Source organism: Physeter macrocephalus, unplaced genomic scaffold (assembly GCF_002837175.3).
Source record: "Physeter macrocephalus isolate SW-GA unplaced genomic scaffold, ASM283717v5 random_1084, whole genome shotgun sequence".
Lineage (NCBI taxonomy): Eukaryota > Metazoa > Chordata > Mammalia > Artiodactyla > Physeteridae > Physeter > Physeter macrocephalus.
The window spans coordinates 5,702-22,988 of record NW_021146656.1 but is presented as its reverse complement, the minus strand read 5'-3'; the positions used below and the strand labels follow the sequence as shown (position 1 = coordinate 22,988).

The 17,287-nt window shown below is 58.0% G+C and overlaps 1 protein-coding gene across 10 annotated transcripts; it reads left to right on the top strand.

Annotated features, from left to right (window-relative positions):
* The first annotated feature begins 275 nt into the window (after positions 1–275).
* On the top strand, positions 276–16,374 carry VEGFA (vascular endothelial growth factor A). 10 transcript variants are annotated; one of them, XM_024121779.3, is made up of 8 exons: positions 276–1,387; positions 4,411–4,459; positions 7,666–7,862; positions 8,675–8,751; positions 9,126–9,155; positions 10,998–11,069; positions 12,195–12,326; positions 14,570–16,374. In XM_024121779.3, the coding sequence occupies exons 1-8, from the start codon at positions 1,322–1,324 to the stop codon at positions 14,589–14,591; spliced, it is 645 nt and encodes a 214-aa protein (XP_023977547.1). In that variant the 5' UTR covers positions 276–1,321; the 3' UTR covers positions 14,592–16,374. The 10 variants fall into 10 exon arrangements, with proteins under 10 accessions (XP_023977547.1, XP_023977549.1, XP_023977550.1 ...); XM_055083527.1 differs by lacking the exon at positions 276–1,387 and adding an exon at positions 2,386–2,498 and having other exon boundaries at positions 14,570–16,373; XM_055083528.1 differs by lacking the exon at positions 276–1,387 and adding an exon at positions 2,387–2,498 and having other exon boundaries at positions 10,998–11,051; positions 14,570–16,373.
* The last annotated feature ends 913 nt before the right edge of the window (positions 16,375–17,287 follow it).

Here is a 17,287-nt window from a genome sequence, read left to right as displayed (position 1 = left end):
AATACCGCGCGGGCGTGTGTGTCTCTGGGCAAAGGGGGGCGCATAGGTAATCTTCAGGCTGTGAACCTTGGGGGGGGGTCGAGGTTTCGCTTCGCTGGTGTGGGTGGGGGCCCAGGCTTCGCTTGGGGTCCCCAGGCGAAGGCAGCGCCAGGGGCCGAAGACGCGCGGAGGGGACGGACTCAAGGAGCAGAGGCTGGGCCTGTTCCCGCCCCTGGGCGTGCCTGGGCGGGGCCAGGCCTTCTTTTTAGTCGGCTCGTAGCGGTGAGGAGCGCAGAGGCTTGGGGCAGCAGGGCTGCAAGGAGGCCGCGGCGCGGGGGGCGAGCGGAGCCGGCGGCAGCGGCGCTCGGTCGGGAGACGCATCGGCGAGGCGGACGAACCAGCGGGGTCACCAGCCAGGAGTCTCCGCACTGGAATTTGATATTCATTTATCCAGGGTTTACCCTCCTCCTTTTCTTCTGAAACATTTTTTTTTAAACCGTATTCTTTCCCCCTTTTAATTTATTTTTGCTTTCCATTCCCCGCTAAATCGGGCCGACCGTTTGGGGAGATTGCTCCTTTACTCCCCCAAGTCACTTCGGATTTTGGAAGCCAGCAGAGAAGCAAGAGGTAGCAAGAGCTCCAAAGAGAAGTGGAGGAAGATAGAGAGACCGGGTCAGAGAGCGCGCGCTGGCGAGCGAGAAACGAGAGGGACAGGGGCAAAGTGAGTGACCTGATTTTGGGGGTGACCGCCAGAGCGCGGCGCGAGCCCTCCCCCTCGGGATCCCACGTCGGACCAGCCGCGCTGACGGACAGACAGACAGACACCGCCCCCTGCCCCAGCGCCCACCTCCTCCCCGGCCGGCGGCCGACGGTGGACGCGGCGGCTAGCCGCGGGCAGGAGCCGGAGCCCGCGCCCGGAGGCGGGGTGGAGGGGGTCGGGGCTCGCGGCGTTGCACTGAAACTTTTCGTCCAACTTCTGGGCTGTTCTCGCTCCGGAGGAGCCGTGGTCCGCGCCGGGGCAGCCGAGCCGAGCGGAACCGGGAGAAGTGCTAGCTCGGGCCGGGAGGAGCCGCAGTCCGAGGAGGGGGAGGAGGAAGAAGAGAAGGAAGAGGAGAGGGGGCCGCGGTGGCGACTCGGCTCTCGGAAGCCGGGCTCATGGACGGGTGACGCGGCTGTGTGCACAGACAGTGCTCCAGCCGCGCGCGCGCCTCAGGCCCTGGCCCGGGCCTCGGCTCCGGGAGGAAGAGGCGCCCGCCTGGGCGCCGGGGAGAGCGGGCCACCCCGCAGCCCGAGCCGGAGAGGGAGCGCGAGCCGCGCCGGCCCCGGCCGGGCCTCCGAAACCATGAACTTTCTGCTCTCTTGGGTGCATTGGAGCCTTGCCTTGCTGCTCTACCTCCACCATGCCAAGGTAAGCCGCCGTGCCCGCCTGGCGCCGCGGGCCGCTGCGAGCGCCTCTCCCGGCTGGGGACGTGCATGCGAGTGCGCGCGTGGGGGCTCAGTGCCCCACGCGGGTCCTTGGGCATCAGGCGCGCGGCTTCGCCTCTATCTTCATACATGTAGGGGGAGGGGGCGCGCGCTAGGTGGGAGGGCACCGGGACAGAGTCTCACCGCCCACGCGGGCCCTGCCCACCCACCAGAGTTACCGCACGTAGGATCTGGGCCGACCAGCGGAGGGCGGGAGCCGGAGGAGGCAGCTGAGGGGGCTGGGCTTGCGCTGCCGCTGGCGGCTGAAGTTTGCTCCCGGCCGCTGGTCCCCGACGAACTGGAAGTCCGGGCAGCGGGGGCGGGAGCCGGAGCCCAGCGGGCGGGGGTTGGGGTGCTCGGACCTTGGACCGGGGGAGGGCAGAGAGCGTGGAGGAGGCAGGGTGCAGGCGAGAGAGGGGCTTGCTGTCACTGCCGCTCGATCTCTGCGGCCCTCGCCTCGAGTTGGGGAAAAGTTTTGGGGTGGATTGCTGCTGGGACCCCCCCCTCTCCGCCGGGCCACCTGCGCCGCACCACCCCGCCCGTCCCAGCTCGCGTCCCGCTCGGTGCCCGCCCTCCCCCGCCCGGCCGGGCGCGCGCGGCGCGGAGCCGATTACATCAGCCCGGGCCTGGCCGGCCGCGTGTTCCCGGAGACGCGGCGGCCCGAGCGGGGAACCCGGGGCGGCGAGCGGCGCCCCTCCCCCCGCCTGCCCTCCGCGGGAAGGTGACCTCTCGAGGTAGTCCCATGCAGAGGACCCGGAGAACCACCCCTATTCCTTCCCCCTGTCCCCAGCCCTTAACCCCCTCCTAGGAGGAATTTCCTAACGTCCCTTCCCCATTTCCTCTCTGCTCGAAGAGAATCCCCTGCCACCTCTTTATTTTTTATTCTCCTCTGCTGAGAAGACCCATCTAACCTCTCTCCGGCCCCAGAGTCCGGGAAAAGAATGATCGCTGTCAGGAGTCGGGCTGCCTGGGCCCAGCCGGGTGCTTTGTCGAGACTCAACCTAAAGTCCCGACTTGGTGACAGTCTGCTTCCCTCCCCTCCCCCACACTTCCGAGTAAGCTGTGCTTTAGCTTTTATGGGGGTGGCCTAAGGGAGGGTTTAAAGAGGGTCCTCATCCCACTTTACACTTTTTGGAAAAATGGTTTGAAATTTGCTGTGACATGGGCCGTGTGGGACTAGCCCTCCCCGAACCTTTGGAGGGAGCTCCTGCCAGCCTTGCAAACACACTTTGTTCTGGTGAAAGGGCGTTGGAGCAGGAGCAGGTGGTTTTTTCGGAACTCCAAACTTGCCCACCCACCTTGCTTCCCAAAACCACCTAAGGGATCCTTTTCCGCTCTTCCTTTAGCCACAAAATCCCCTTAGAGAGTGGCAGAGGAAGAAAATGGGCTGGGGTCCCTGCCGCCACCCGGAGTTCCTCAGACCCTGGCACAAAGGCCTTGGCTCCAGGCCTCCAAGGGGGGGGAGGGGGAGGAGAGGCCGCCTGGCCACAGTGTGACCTTCAGAGGCCCCCAGAGAAGGGCACCTGGCCCCTCCCCGCCCAGAACTGCCCCTCCCAGTGCCCCCTGGACTTGGAGGGGATATGTAGTTTCTGACCCCTTTGCTCTTTGGGGCCCAGGAGGAGTGGAGGGCATAGGCAGAATGTTGGCAGAGGGAAGCCAGGGGGTGCCATGGAGATGGGTGAGGGGCTGAGGCAGAGACTCCAGGGGGGTCCCTGAGGGAACTGTAGGGGGAGGCTCCAGCTGGGATCCTGGAAACTGTTAGCTGACCTTGGCCCTGGAGGCAAGGCTGGGGGTCTGGGGTGTATTGCGGGGGGGGTGGGAAGGAGAGAGACAGACAGTCAGAGTCTCTGCGGAGTCTGCAGTTCTGTGGGCTAGAGTGCAGCTCTGCTGCTCGGGATCTGCCCCAAAAGAGGGGCAGGTGGGGTGGGCAGTTGGTGACAACTGGAGACCCTCTGGAAGGGCTGGGAGAAGCCTTTGCCTGCGGGGTGCTGTCAGGTCCACATGGTTGGGCTAGTTGACCTTCACAGCTTCTGGGGAGGGGAGGAATGATCTGGTGGGGGTGGGGAGGGATGAGCGGCCTCAGGCCTAGATAGTGCAGGGGGCCCTCTAGGGGTTGGGCAGTGCTAAGGCATAAAAGGCTTCCCTGGTTGCCTTCGAGGAAGGTGCCCAGCAGGTGAGAGGGACTTGGGACCCCCCTCAGTCTGGGAGGGAGAAGAAACCAGGGAACAGGTGGAGCCCGAGGCTCGGGGCTTTGGAGATAAATTCAGGCTCTAGGGAGATTGGTGCGCGCAGGGAGAAATGGGGCCCTCCCCTCCGCCAGGGTTTCCTCCCATGTTTTACCCTCTAGGCAACCTGTGGCTTTGCTAAGTATTCCTGAGGATAGAAGAGTTTGGATGGGGGAGGGTGCTTGGTGCCCTTCGGTCCTCTGTACCGCCCCCCCCAGCACCAGCGCACCCTGGTATTTGTTATGTCAGCAGGAGAAGGTCACCATGTTGTTTTTCTTGCCCCCAGTCCTTCCTTCCTGCCCCAGTCCAAATTTGTCCTCCTATTTGACCTTAATACTTACCCGTGGCTTTGGACCAGGGAGTCAAGGGGGCTGAGAGACTTCACTTCTTTTAGCTCAGCAAGGGGCCAGTGAGGGCTGGGAAAGGGAAATGTGGGGGAGGGGCAGGGACCTGGGCAGCACAACGTTCTGGTGTTTTCCTCCTGTGTTTTGAGCCCCCCCGCCCCTGCCAACCAATATCTGGTCAGTCTTTATCTTCCTTGGCTTCAGAACTGGAGCAGTCCAGGGGTGGTGCTTTGTGCTGTGGAGAGCCCCCGGAGGTGCCCTGCTCCATTCAGAAGCCCCGGAGAGGCCAGAGGCCGCGGGTTGGGAGGGACTTAAGGAGGGAGCAGGGGCGGGGTGGCTGGGTCTGTGCATCCCTGCTTCTGCCCATGCCCATTCTGCGTTCTTTGTTTTGTCTTCAGTGGTCCCAGGCTGCACCCATGGCAGAAGGAGAACAGAAACCTCACGAAGGTAAGTCCCCCCCCACACCCACCCCTGCACATGGATGGGGGGGGGGTGTCCCTTGATCCCCCAGGGAATGGGTGGGAAGGCCCAGTTCCTTCTCATGTCTGTTGGGATTTGGGTGGGGAAGGGGCACAGGAGTCTGGGGATCTAGAAAGGAAAAGGTGAGCTCCGGGAGATTAACCCTTCCATTCTGGAGCACTCTGTCTGTACTGCTCAGACCACGGCTAGAAATAGGACTTGTGGTCTTTTTCCTCTGCTCTTTCCAGTAAAATTTTATTTGGAGAGGGAGTTGCGAACACAGACCAGGAAGGCAAATAGTGTTCAAGGATCCCAGATATCAGGGGAGGTGTCCCTTGTCCCCCCTGCTCCCAGGGGAGGATGGATACTCCATGTCACTTCCAACCCAGCCAGATTCCACCTGTGGGGTCTGTGTGGCAGAGGCTGTGACGCCTGCTGTCTAGATTGCTGGCTGTGTACGAGCTGGAGGTGCAGAGGGCCCAGGCTCATAGAACTCCCTCCCCCAACTTGGCATTCCTTTGGGGGTGGAGAGAGAAAGCCCTACGGCCTCCCCTTGCCCTCCTGGGGAGTAGGTTTGGGTGCTTGTGAACTTCCCTCTTGGTCCAGCAGAGGGCTGGCTGTAGCTCCCAGGAGCCCCGCCCCTCTGCCCAGCCTGAGTCTGCCTGCCTTTTGTTTGCCGCGGTTTGGAGTACAGATCCTCCCATTTCTCTAGGGATGCCCTGGCTCTCCCCACTACTGAATGTGGCCTCTGCTCCAGCCCGATGTGCCACTCCCCCAGCTCCCCACCTCTGAGAAGGGAAGGCCCTGGGGTCTTCCTCCAGGCGAGTTTCCCTGACCCAAATCCAGTGGCCCGGATGGTGGCCAGGGGCAGTGTTTCTACTCCCCAGGCTGGTGGTGATGGCTGGCCAGTTCTGCCTCCTTCCTCACTCAGGAGCCCTTTCCTTGACCCAGGGCCTGGCTTCCCCACCTGTGCCACTGACAGGCCTCCGCTCCCAGGGTGCACCCACCCCGCCTCAGCCTCCACTGGTCTCTCTCTGAGGTCTGGGAGAGGCAAGACAAACGGTCTTTGTTTGCTGCGGTAAAGTTGTCTTAGAGAAATAAGGAAAACCACGAAGCCTGAAGTTGGAGTGTATGTGTGCCTATGCCTGAGCAAAAGCAGGACAGCTTTTCTTGGAGGTATCGGCTGGGGTGCGAAGGGTGTGGTGAAGTCACCCGCCTCTACCTCCTGTGGGCCTTGAGGATTCCAGGGAGCTTTTCCAAGGAATTCCCACCCTGGATCTTTTTACCATCAGCTACCAACTGCCATGACGCAGGCCAGACTGTTCTGCCATCCTGTCCTTGTGGCCCTGAAGTCTTGGCCACCTCTGTCCCCAGCCACGACGAAGTGTCAGGGCAAGAATTCTTGATTAGTCACCTTCTTAAGTATAGACTTGGTTTACAAAAGGATTTTTTCAGATCCCTGGTCTTGTTTATACTCTTTTTGATGACGCTTGATCCTAACCCTTGTAGCGGTGGGGAATTCTGTGCCCATTGTCTGGATGGGGAAGCAGAGACCTCAGGCAAGGCCAAGGACTGGCTTGGGAGCCCCCACCGTTTTCCTTCCTGTTTTCACACGTATAGCCTCCCCACTTCCCCTCAGCTCCTCACATTCTCCCTAATCCACTATATATACCCCCCTCCCCAGCACCCAGGCTCATCTTCCTTCACCCCTCCGGAGGGAGGAGTGAGGAGAGGCTCAGCTATGGCCTCTGGGGAGAGGCAGCTGGGGGTATGTCCTTCAGGTGTCTTGGTGGGGTTCTAACGTTGTGTCACCTGGGCTGAGAAAAGGGTGCTTGTTCTTAGGGCTGGAGATGGAAGGCAAAACCCTATACTTCAACCTCTGTTTCACTGTCTTTAGAGATCAGCCGAACCCACTTACACAGATGTGCAGAGTTTGAGGCCCAGAGAGGGAGGAACTGTCCCAAGGTCGCACCAAGTCCTGGCCAGAGCCCAGGCTTCCTCGCTGGCTGGGTGCTGCTTCTTCCCTTCTATGCAGGGGAAACTCATTTCAGGGACAGCATTGCTCTGCGGTGGTGGTGGTGGAGGGGTGATGGGGGGTGGCAGGCCAGGCCGCAATTTGGAGTAGTCATTCAGAGTCCTGACTTTTATTTATTCTCAGGGACCCTACCTCTGTGGCCCAGAATTACCCCTTCATGCTCTGGTGCACCCTAGGCTCCACGGCCAGCCTGGGAAGCTGTCTTTACCCTGGTCTCCCTCCAGATCAGCTTCTAGAAACGCTCCGTGACTGCAGTGGCGGCACCGTTTTTTCCATGATGCAAGCAGTTTGCCCTCCTGGGTGGGGTTATCGGTGGCTGGCAGGGCCAGCACAGTGTTCCCGCCCATAGCCACCTGCTGTTTCCAGGCAGACCCAACCCCTGTGCCAATGCCCACCACCTCCTCAGCCTGAGTCTGGGGAGGGGGTCTGGCAGGTGGCAAAGTGCCCCCTGATGCTTCCCCTCTGTTTCACAGGATGTTGGCTTGGGAAGGCTTTGATGTCAGAGTTGACTTTAACTCTGTTACTTACTGGCAGTGTGGCCTTGGGGCCAGTTACTCAGCCTCTATAAGCCTCTGGTTCCCCATTTGTAAAATGGGGGGGGGTCCTACTAGAACCTCAGAGTACCATGGGGGGGAGAATTGTTTGGGGTGACATCTATGGACTCCTGTACACAGTGCCCAGCACATAGGAAGTGCTCACTCAGTAAGTGGTTGTCGGTTAATGGTATGGCAGTTGCTGCGGGGAGTTGGAGGGAAATGGAGAGCGGGTTTGCCAAGCTGGCTGCTCCTCCTTTCACGGGAAGCTTAGAGACCCCCAGCAGGTATACTCATACTCAGACTGTCCTCTGGCATCAAGGTTGACCTAGGGATTGGCTTGGCTGTCATGGCGAGGCAAGGGGATCAGATGTGGCAGGCCGACTCCCTTAGAACCTGACAGTGCCATGTGATCTTTGGAATAAAAACAGGGCTTCATCAGTGTTGGTGGTGGAAAGCTAGGAAAGGACTTCAACCACAGCCAGGAGACTTAAGTTAGATTTTCAGAAGGACTGTGGTGGGTACCTCTCACAGAAAGGAGCGGCCTTACAAAGCTGGGTGGAGAGAAGGGCCGGCCACCCCTAACGTGACCTGCTGGGCTCATGTGTTCACCCCCTGCCATGCAGTGGTGAAGTTCATGGACGTCTACCAGCGCAGCTACTGCCGTCCAATTGAGACCCTGGTGGACATCTTCCAGGAGTACCCCGATGAGATCGAGTACATCTTCAAGCCGTCCTGTGTGCCCCTGATGCGGTGTGGGGGCTGCTGCAATGACGAGGGTCTGGAGTGTGTGCCCACCGAAGAGTTCAACATCACCATGCAGGTGGGCACCTGTGGGGAGTGGGGGAGGGGCTGCGGGGGGGGCATTAGGCTTTGCCAACAGGTGGTCCCCGGCCCTCTCCTGGGCAGCTCTCGAAGGGAGGAGCCAGACTTGCCTTGCCCAGCTCTCGCCCCTGAGTCAGTCAAGGGGAGATGTGGAGGTCTTACCCTCTTTGGAGAAAAAGATGCTTGCATTTCTGAGCCCAGGTTTCCAGCAAGCCCCGACCACCTCCTCCTCCTCCCTGCCCTCTGTCCCCTGAGCTCAGGAGGGGGCTGACACCTGTTACAGGAGCCCCTCCCTTCCTCTCTAGGAGGGAGAGAGCCCTCCCTCCCTGGGGGTCTGTTTGGGAAGCTGGATGAGCCTGGTCTGTGGAGAGTTTTAAAAGCCAGTCGTTTGGTACTGCCTGGTGATGGGGCACATCTCAGCCTGGATGGGGCTGGAGGGAACTCTGAGACCCCAGGGAGGAATGGGTGGCTCTTGGGTAGTTACTGGGGGTAGGGTGAGGCCTGGAGGGGATAAGAGGAGGGGAGGGATGGGGAGTGGCAAGAACCCAGGACCCAAATTCCCAGCCTGGCCAACCCTGCAGCCATGTCTGCCCTCAAGAGAAGCAGGGGCTCCTTGAGGTCAGCAGGGCGGGGGGAGTTGGGGTGGGCCTGAGGCTCTTTCTGGTAGAGCCCCTGGTCCCCCCATACTTCCACCACCCTTCCCTGCTCTGTAGAGCCCCTGGGTGCTGAGTGGCAGGAGCCATGGGGTCTCCCACCTGGGTATGGCTGGCTGGGTCACTAACTGCTGTGATCTGCTTCCTTTCCCTCCAGATTATGCGGATCAAACCTCACCAAGGCCAGCACATAGGAGAGATGAGCTTCCTACAGCACAACAAATGTGAATGCAGGTAAAGATGGAGTCACGGAGTCATTTGTTCAGTGAATGGCTGCTGAATGAATTCAGGGGGCCCACTCTAGGCCAGGGTTAAGTATGTTCCACTTGTTAGCCCATTTCCACCTTCCAACTGTGTAACTGTGGGCATTTCGATATTACTTCAATGTGCCTCGGTTTCCACATCTGTAAAATGGGCACAATAATAGTATGTACTGCCTAGCATTGTTATAAGGATTAAATGGGTTATTATATGTCAAGAGTTTAAGACTGTACTGATGTATCGTAAATACTATGTTAAGTTTTTATTATTATTATTATTGTTCTCGTTACCATTACCATCTGAACTCCTCTTTGTTTTGTTCTTTTCTCTTTCTCTACCCACTGCAGACCAAAGAAAGATAGAGCAAGGCAAGAAAAGTAAGTGGCCGTGAATTTTGCTCTTCTCCCTCTACTTGGCTGGTTGTCTTGGTTTGGGGCTCTTGGCTTCCTCTCTCAGGGGGGTCTGATGGCTTCACTGGGTCTCAGAGTTGGTTTCATGGGGACTTGTGGTGGCAGCAATGGGATGGAGCAAACTCCAGGATTATGGCTCTAGAACAACTGACAAAACCCAGCCTGGTGCCTGGAACTTCCTTTGGAAGAGACGATGCATCTCCGGGCCATTCCCGGCCAGGACTTGCGGTCTTGATGTGTCGGGGGCCGTTGTGGATGCTGGCTCCCGGGCCTGCTCTAGCCTCCTGTCACCCATGGCAGGGAGAGGGAGTGGGTGGCAGAGAGGCCAGCTTTTGTGTGTTAGAGGAAATGGCCTCTTTTGGTGGCTGCAGTGGTGGTGCGGTTGGATTTGGGGCCAGCTGGGGTGTTTTCTTGGTGCATGCCCTCCTGCGGGAGTGAGGCAGGCCAGAGACGCTCAGCCCCCTTGGCCAGGGAGAAAGAGGTGAATGTTGGCCATTTCCTGAGGCTTTCAGTTGCTCAGTGTGGAGGGTCAGGTCAGGATAGAGCAGGGGGTGAGGTCTGGCAGTGGTGATCCTTCGAGACAGGGAGAGCGGCTGGCACGGGAGAGAGCCTGCAGGGGAAGAGACTGAGAGAGAGCACCTCTGCCCTTCCCCCACCCATCATCCTGTCTGCCCCCAACGCTCTGGTGACGTTGAAGCTCCCTAGGCCTCAACCCCTTGCCTCTTCCCTAAGTCCCCAACTTCAGGATTGCTGAGCAGTGATTGGGGACAGGAGGCTCAGAGAGAGAGAGTGTGTCTGTGCGCGTGTGAATGAAGACCTTCCTTCCTCCAGAACTTTCTCCCGAGAGGGAACAGACTTGCCCCTCTCCTCCATCCCTTCCCCTTCATTTCTCCCATGTGGCAGCCATCCTGAGGGGCATTCTCTGGGGCCGGGCAGGTGTGGAGAGGGCTGGTTCCCTTGACGGGGACAGGCTTCAGCTTGCCGCCCTTGCCTGTTCCCCAAACGCCTGCCTTGCCCACAGGGAGAGTGGGGTTTCGCCTGGGCTCCGAAGAGAGTCTGGTGAGATGGTGTAGCAGGCTTTGACAGGCTGGGGAGAGGAAGCTTCGCCAAGTGCCGCCCAGGCCCCCCTCCCCACGCCTCCCTAACTCCCACCCCACCCTGCCGCCTGCCTGGGGCCCTGCCTCTCAGCCCAGGTTATGGCCGGGCTGGCTGGCGCCTTTCGTGTGCCACCCTTGGTTTCGCGCCAGCTCCCAAGATAGCTGCTCCCCTACACTGGGATTCACAAAGGCAGGGCCCCTGGAGGGACCCCTCGCTCTGGTACTTGGAAATGAAGGCAGAAGGTGCCTGGAGTACAGCCTGCACCCCCTTCCCTCGCCCCCCATCGAGTCAGGTCTCTGACATTCTCCCCAAACTCTGGCCTACCTCTTATGGCCCCTGATCTTCAGGATCAGACTTGTTCAGGGATGCTGGGCAGAGAGCCTGCCCTCTAGGCTTTGCCCCTTGCCTGGGACCAGGAGACACCATGGGCGTGGAGGCCTGTGGGTCCAGTGCCCTCCACCCAGCTTCTGCTCCCCACCCCCCACAGCCTTGCTAGGAGCTGGGTTTGCCCCCGCCCCCACCTCCCGAGGGTAAAGTGAGAAGAAGGCGCCACTGAGTGCCTGCCACCCCGGCCCATCCCGCGTGCGTGCACGTGTGCAAGCTCTTCCTCGTGCCTCAGAGTATGTCCTGTGTCCTGCCCTCCTCACTGCTTCCTTTCCTCTCCCCTACCCCCTTGCTTTCTCTCTGTCTGTCTCTTTTTTTATTTTCCAGAAAATCAGTTCGAGGAAAGGGAAAGGGGCAAAAAAGAAAGCGCAAGAAATCCCGGTATAAATCCTGGAGCGCGTACGTGGTGCCACCGCTGTCTCGTTTCCCCGGAGCCTCCCCAGCCCCCAGTCAAACTCCCGCCTGCAGGACCCTGGAACCCTGCCTCCCTCCTGCTCCCCTTCCCTGGCTCCTGTCCTCCCTCTTCGCTAGTGTCTCTCTCTCACTCTCACTCCACTAATTGGCACCGATGGGTAGATGTGGTGGTGGCATTGCTGGTCCAGGGTTGGGGGTGGGCGGATGGGCAGAGTAGGCCTGGAGGACTCAGGGAGGGGCCTCTGGCTTGGCTGGGCACCCACCGCCTTTCCCTCACCCACTGGGCACTGGTGGCGGGCCCATGTTGGCACGGGTGCCGGGCGCTGATGCCTGCTCACCCAACTGGTTTCCACTGCTCTAGGCTTCCGCACTTCTCTGGAAGCTGGGGGGTGGGGGTGGGGAGGGCAGATGTGGCGTGAGGAAGGGGCGTGGATGAGGTGAGGCAGCTCGTTGTTGGCTGAAGGAGGATGTGGCGTCAAACACCACTGCGGCCCCTCCTTGTGGACTTGGGGTCTCTGGAGGAGAGCTCCCTATTCCAGCCCAACCTATGGCACCCACAAAAGCCTTCCCGTAGGGTGGCCTCTTCCTCTGGGTTTGAGGCTGCGGGGGACCCTTTGGCCACCAGTGGCCTGGCCTGTGGACCCTGCCTCTGGGCCTAGCCTGCCGTCACTCCCTGCTTCAGCCCCACTTTGGTGGAGGGGCCTGGGCATGAGCCTCCATACAGGGAGGAGGTGGCCCCGATTGCCGTCCCCAGCAGGTGGAGAGTCAAGGTGTGCTTTTTCGGGGGTGGTAGCTGTTGGGGCCCTGTGGCCCGAGACTTGCACTTGTGCCCGTGGGACCGCGCTGCCCCTTACAGCAGCCCTGTCCTTGCATTCTGCCCGTGTGCGTCCGCCTCTTCCTGCGGGCAGGCTTCCTAGCCAGTGCTGCCTCTTTCCGCCGCTCTCTCTTGTCTTCCGCTGTGGCGTCGGACCCTTCCAGGGCGTGGAAGGGTGTGGGGCCCGTGAGCCGGGTGGGGTGCAGCTGCCGACGTGGTAGGGGGTATTGCATGGATTTTTTTCTCTCTCTCTGCTGACGCTCTAGCTTAGATGTCTTTCCTTTTGCCTTTTGCAGTCCCTGTGGGCCTTGCTCAGAGCGGAGAAAGCATTTGTTTGTACAAGATCCACAGACGTGTAAATGTTCCTGCAAAAACACAGACTCGCGTTGCAAGGCGAGGCAGCTTGAGTTAAACGAACGTACTTGCAGGTTGGTTCCCAGAGGGCGAGCAAGTCAGAGAGGGGCTTTGCACAGAGATGGGGAGAGAGAGAGAGAGAGAGAGAGAGAGAGAGAGAGAGCGAGCGCGATCCCCAGAGGGCGAGCAAGTCAGAGAGTGGCTTTGCACAGAGATGGGGAGAGAGAGAGAGAGAGAGAGAGAGAGAGAGAGAGCGCGAGCGAGCGCGAGAGAGCGCGAGAGCGAGCGAGCGCGCACCTGAAAGGGGCCAGCTGCTTGCTCAGCTTCTAGCTGCTTGCCTGGTGACTGCCGCCTTCTCTGCTCGCGGGGCCCCTGCGCTGGGCAGCGGGTGCTGGCCGGCCCGCCAGGGCCAGTTCAGAGCTTGCCCTGGTTGCGTGAGTGGGCAGGCCAGTGTGGCTTCCTGTGGTGGTGTGGACGCAGGCTGAGTGTTGTGTCCTGTGGTCCTGCTCGTAGTGGCTGTTGGTTCTGACGTCATGATTCCTACCTCTGCTGCTAATAGGGAGCGCCCTTCCCGGCGTGGGGGGATGCTGCCTCTACAAAGCGCAAACACTTGGGGGCCTCACCACCGCCTCTGAGGTCTGCACCGCGGGGTTTCTCATCCCCTCAGTGTCTGTCCTTGGGGACAGGGCTTGAGTTCATCCTCAGACTGGGGTCCTGGAGGGCGTGGGCTCTGCCTGTTGGTTTAGGGCAGATAGGAGATTTAACATCAGGGGACGCTAGATGCCTCAATACTCCAGTCATCACGGCGACAACCCCAAACAGCCCACCTATTTCCAAACGCCCCTAGGATGGGTGGAGGGAGGGAGCCACACCCATTCTCCTAATATTAGGCTGTGAGCTCCTCTCACCTGGGCCTAGGTTTTATTCATCTGTGTGACCGCCCCCCACCAGGCATCTGTGCCTCTGTCCCTTGTTCACACCGGGGACCAAGGAAGTGTCAAGTGCGTGAGTGAATACATGACCGAGTTCAGGGGTGAGGGCAAGAGCACGGGGCCGTGACAGGTGGCTGGCAATCTTTTGATGCCTCACTGGTGTTTATACCCGTCTGGCCTGTGCTCAAAGGCAGGGAGCCCTCGGGGCCAGCGTAAGCTTCACCCAGGAAGGAGAGGCTTTTATGGGGATTCCCGGGCAGGGCCAGGGTGCCCCCAGCTAGTCCAGATGCCTCATTGGTTAACAGGGTCCTTGGAGTGTAGCTCTCTCCCCTGTCTCCCGTGTTCCTGTGGCTTGTGAGTGTCAGGGAGACTGGGGACCAGGCCCCGGGGGTGTTACTGTGGGTTCTGTCTGTCTTGGCGGTATGTGAAGGCAGGAAGTGTACACTAGTGCTGGGGTGGGGGCTCTGCCTCACCCCAGGGCTGGTTGAGGGGTCTCCACATCTCCCAGAGGCCTCCGAGAAGATAAGGGATTTGCCATTTTAGGGTTACCATGGTGATCATTCTGCAGAGATGGGATAGGGGGATGTCTGCAGTGACCTGGGGGCTAACTGAAGTTACCCAAACCCATCCTCTCACCTGGCTGTATGGGGGAATTTCAGTCCTCAAATAGGAGGCTTAGGATCCCCATTCCTAGGCTCTCAGAGGGCAGGGCCTGCTCAGTAGGGAGGGTAAAAGGCAAGCAGCCCAGGTGCAGGGGCATGATGGGGAAGTTCTAGGAGTCCCCTCTGCCTCCCCCACCCTAAGTTAAAGAGCATATTGGAAAGGTAAGGCAGCCTGGTACCTGGGGCCTGCAGCTGAGGCCAGGACAGTGGGCATGGCTAGGGGAGGTGTGTCCCTCACCTTCCCAGGGCCCCAAGCCCTGCTGACTCCACCTCTCTTGGGAGCCTCACTTCCCCAGCTTCCTGGCCTGCTTGGCCTCTGCACAGGCCCTATCCTTTGCTCTCCCAACTCGCTCCCCCAAACCAGCACCATAGGGACTGCACTGAAACATCTCCTTCTGCAGGGAGGCTTTGCTGATTAACTCGGTCCACCTTTGCTCACCTGTCAGCTCTTAAATGTCAACTAGGGACTGTTCTTTGGGACGTGTTCATTTGTTGCTTGTGATGAGATGTCATTCTGTCTTTGTCTTGTCTCAATTAGATTGTAAACTCCAGAGGGCAGACTGGGAGCCCCGGACGTAGCTGCCACTCTCCCAGAGGCAGGACCGCGCTTTCTCTGTCCTCTCTCCTGCTGGTCTCGGGCTGCAGGAAGGGGAGGCTGTAGCCTCCCCACCGGGGCTCCTCCCCTGGCCCTAACCCCCAGGCTCTGTTTCCCGTTCTCTGCAGATGTGACAAGCCAAGGCGGTGAGCCGGGTGGGAGGAAGGAGCCTCCCTCAGGGTTTTGGGAACGAGACGTCTCACCAGGAAAGACTGACACAGAATGACCCATAGCCGCTGCCCCCGCACCACCACCACCATCAACAGAACAGTCCTGAATCCAGAAACCTGACATGAAGGAAGAGGAGGCTGTGCGCAGAGCACTTTGGGTCCGGAGCACAAGACTCCGGCAGAAGCATTCCCGGGCGGGTGACCCAGCACGGTCCCTCTTGGAATTGGATCGCCATTTTATTTCTCTTGCTGCTAAATCACCGAGCCCGGAAGATTAGAGAGTTTTATTTCTGGGATTCCTGTAGACACACCCACCCACATACATACGTTTATATATATATATAAAATATATAAAAATAAATATATATATTTTATATATATATATAAAATATATATATTCTTTTTTTTAAATTAACATTGCTAATGTTATTGGTGTCTTCACTGGATGTATTTGACTGCTGTGGACTTGAGTTGGGAGGAGAATGTCCCCACCCAGATCCTGACAGGGAAGAGGATGGAAGGAGAGACTCTGGCATCATCTTTTTATCCCTCTTAGGGAAGCCGGGGTCCCCTCCCCTGCCTGGGAACGCACGCGCAAGGCCAGGGCACGGGGGCAAATTTGGCCTGCTTTTGGAAACACTGACAAACCCAGCCCTGGCCCCGAGCCTCTATCCCGAGTCAAACGGACAGAAAGACAGGCAACAGGTACAGGGCACGAGGACGCTGGCTCTGACCAGGAGTTTGGGGGAGCCTCGGGACACTGCTGTGCTTTGGAGAACCCCTCCACGTGCTGCACGGGCATCTTGCCCCCAGGGGCACTGCCTGGAAGATACAGGAGTCTGGGCAGCCTTCATCTCCTCTCACCCGCTTCGGAGATGCCCAGGAGGCCACTGACATGCCTTGGCGAAGAGAAGAGAGAAGTTGGTAGAGGAAGGGCCGCCCAGTGGCAGCTCGTCCTCCGAGGGAAGGGCCTCCTGCCTTGGCCCTCTCACAGCTTCGCTTCCTGGGCGCAGCCCAGGAGGGCCCAGTGTCCTCAGACCATTGAAACCACTAGTTCTGTCCCCCCAGGAGACCTGGCTGTGTGTGTGTGAGTGGTTAACCACCTCCATTCCCCAACCCGACCCTTCCTGCGGCATAGAGAGACAGGGCAGGGTCCTTGTGCCCACCCTGGAGGCAGAGAAAAGAGAAGTGTTTTATATATGGTACTTATTTAATATGCCCTTTTAATTAGAAATTAAAACAGTTAATTTAATTAAAGAGTAGGGTTTTTTTCAGTATTCTTGGTTAATATTTAATTTCAACTATTTATGAGATCTATCTCTTGCTGTCTCGCTCTCTTATTTGTACTGGTCTTTGTGTATAAAATTCCTGTTTCCAATCTCTCTTGCTCTGATCGGTGACAGTCACTAGCTTGTCCTGAACAGATATTTAATTTTGCTAACACTCAGCTCTGCCCTCCCCTTTCCCTTGGCTCCCCACCACACATTCCTTTGAAATAAGGTTTCAATATACATCTACATACTATATATATATTTGGCAACTTGTGTTTGTGTATATATATATATATATATATATATATATGTTTATGTATATATGATTCTGATAGACATTGCTATTCTGTTTTTTATATGTAAAAACAAAACAAGAAAAAATAGAGAATTCTACATACTAAATCTCTCTCCTTTTTTAATTTTAATATTTGTTATCATTTATTTATTGGTGCTACTGTTTATCCGTAATAATTGTGGGGGGAAAAGATATTAACATCACATCTTTGTCTCTAGTGCAGTTTTTCGAGATATTCCGTAGTACATATTTATTTTTAAACAACAACAAAGAAATACAGATATATCTTAAAAAAAAGCATTTTGTATTAAAGAATTTAATTCTGATCTCAAAGCTCCTCCTGGTTTCTCCTTCTCCATTGAATCTTTGTTCCAGACTTCCTCCTGCCCCCTTTCCCTCCTCCCATGGGAAACATGGCATTTGCCTGAGGTCTGGGAAAGGGGTTCCAGGTGTGTAGGATATGGGGTGACCCCCCTCATTGTGCCGGGGGCCAGAGTCTTTCCATTCTGGCTGGGCCCGTCCTGGGGGAGCTCGTTCATCTTCTGCCATCTGTGGAAGTGGGGGAGGGAGAGACAGCTCCTTAGATAGGAGCCAAGGGCCCTGAAATGAGTAGAGCTGCCTTCAGGAGTCATGTGATCCAGGCAATGTCCCTTGTCAGGGAAGGAACTGGCCATGTCTCTGAGCTTGTTTCCCAGAGGACAGGACGGGGCTGGGTTTGGCTCAGGAGGCTTGGCTGCAACAGGCTAGGAATCGGAAGGGGGTGCTTGTGTGGGGCCTGCTCCCCCAGGGTGTAAATTAGTTTTACATAGTAGTCCCGGAGTTCCCTGAGCCTCTGGAAGGTGGGCCCACAGTTCCGCTTGCCCCTGAGGGGACTCCCTGCCCTGCCTTGCTGCGTAGGCGCAGCTCTCCTGCAGGCCCGGGGAAGGTGGAAGCTGTCTGGGTCTTTGGCATTTATGAACAGTGCTTCCAAATCCACTTCTCTAGCCTCTTTTATTCCTTCAAACCGTATTTATTGGGCCACCAGCCATCGTGCCAGGGCAAGGGATGCTGTTATGAATAAGACACAATTCCACCCCTCAAGGATCTGGTGAGGGTGGGTGAGGAGACAGA

Coding starts and splice junctions, on each gene's coding strand:
- VEGFA (XM_028486901.2), top strand. CDS start 2,385: ATGATCGCTGTCAGGAGTCGGGCTGCCTGGGCCCAGCCGGGTGCTTTG. Junction 2,499..4,410: donor CCCCTCCCCCACACTTCCGA/GTAAGCTGTGCT, acceptor TTTTGTCTTCAG/TGGTCCCAGGCTGCACCCAT. Junction 9,156..10,997: donor GATAGAGCAAGGCAAGAAAA/GTAAGTGGCCGT, acceptor TTTATTTTCCAG/AAAATCAGTTCGAGGAAAGG.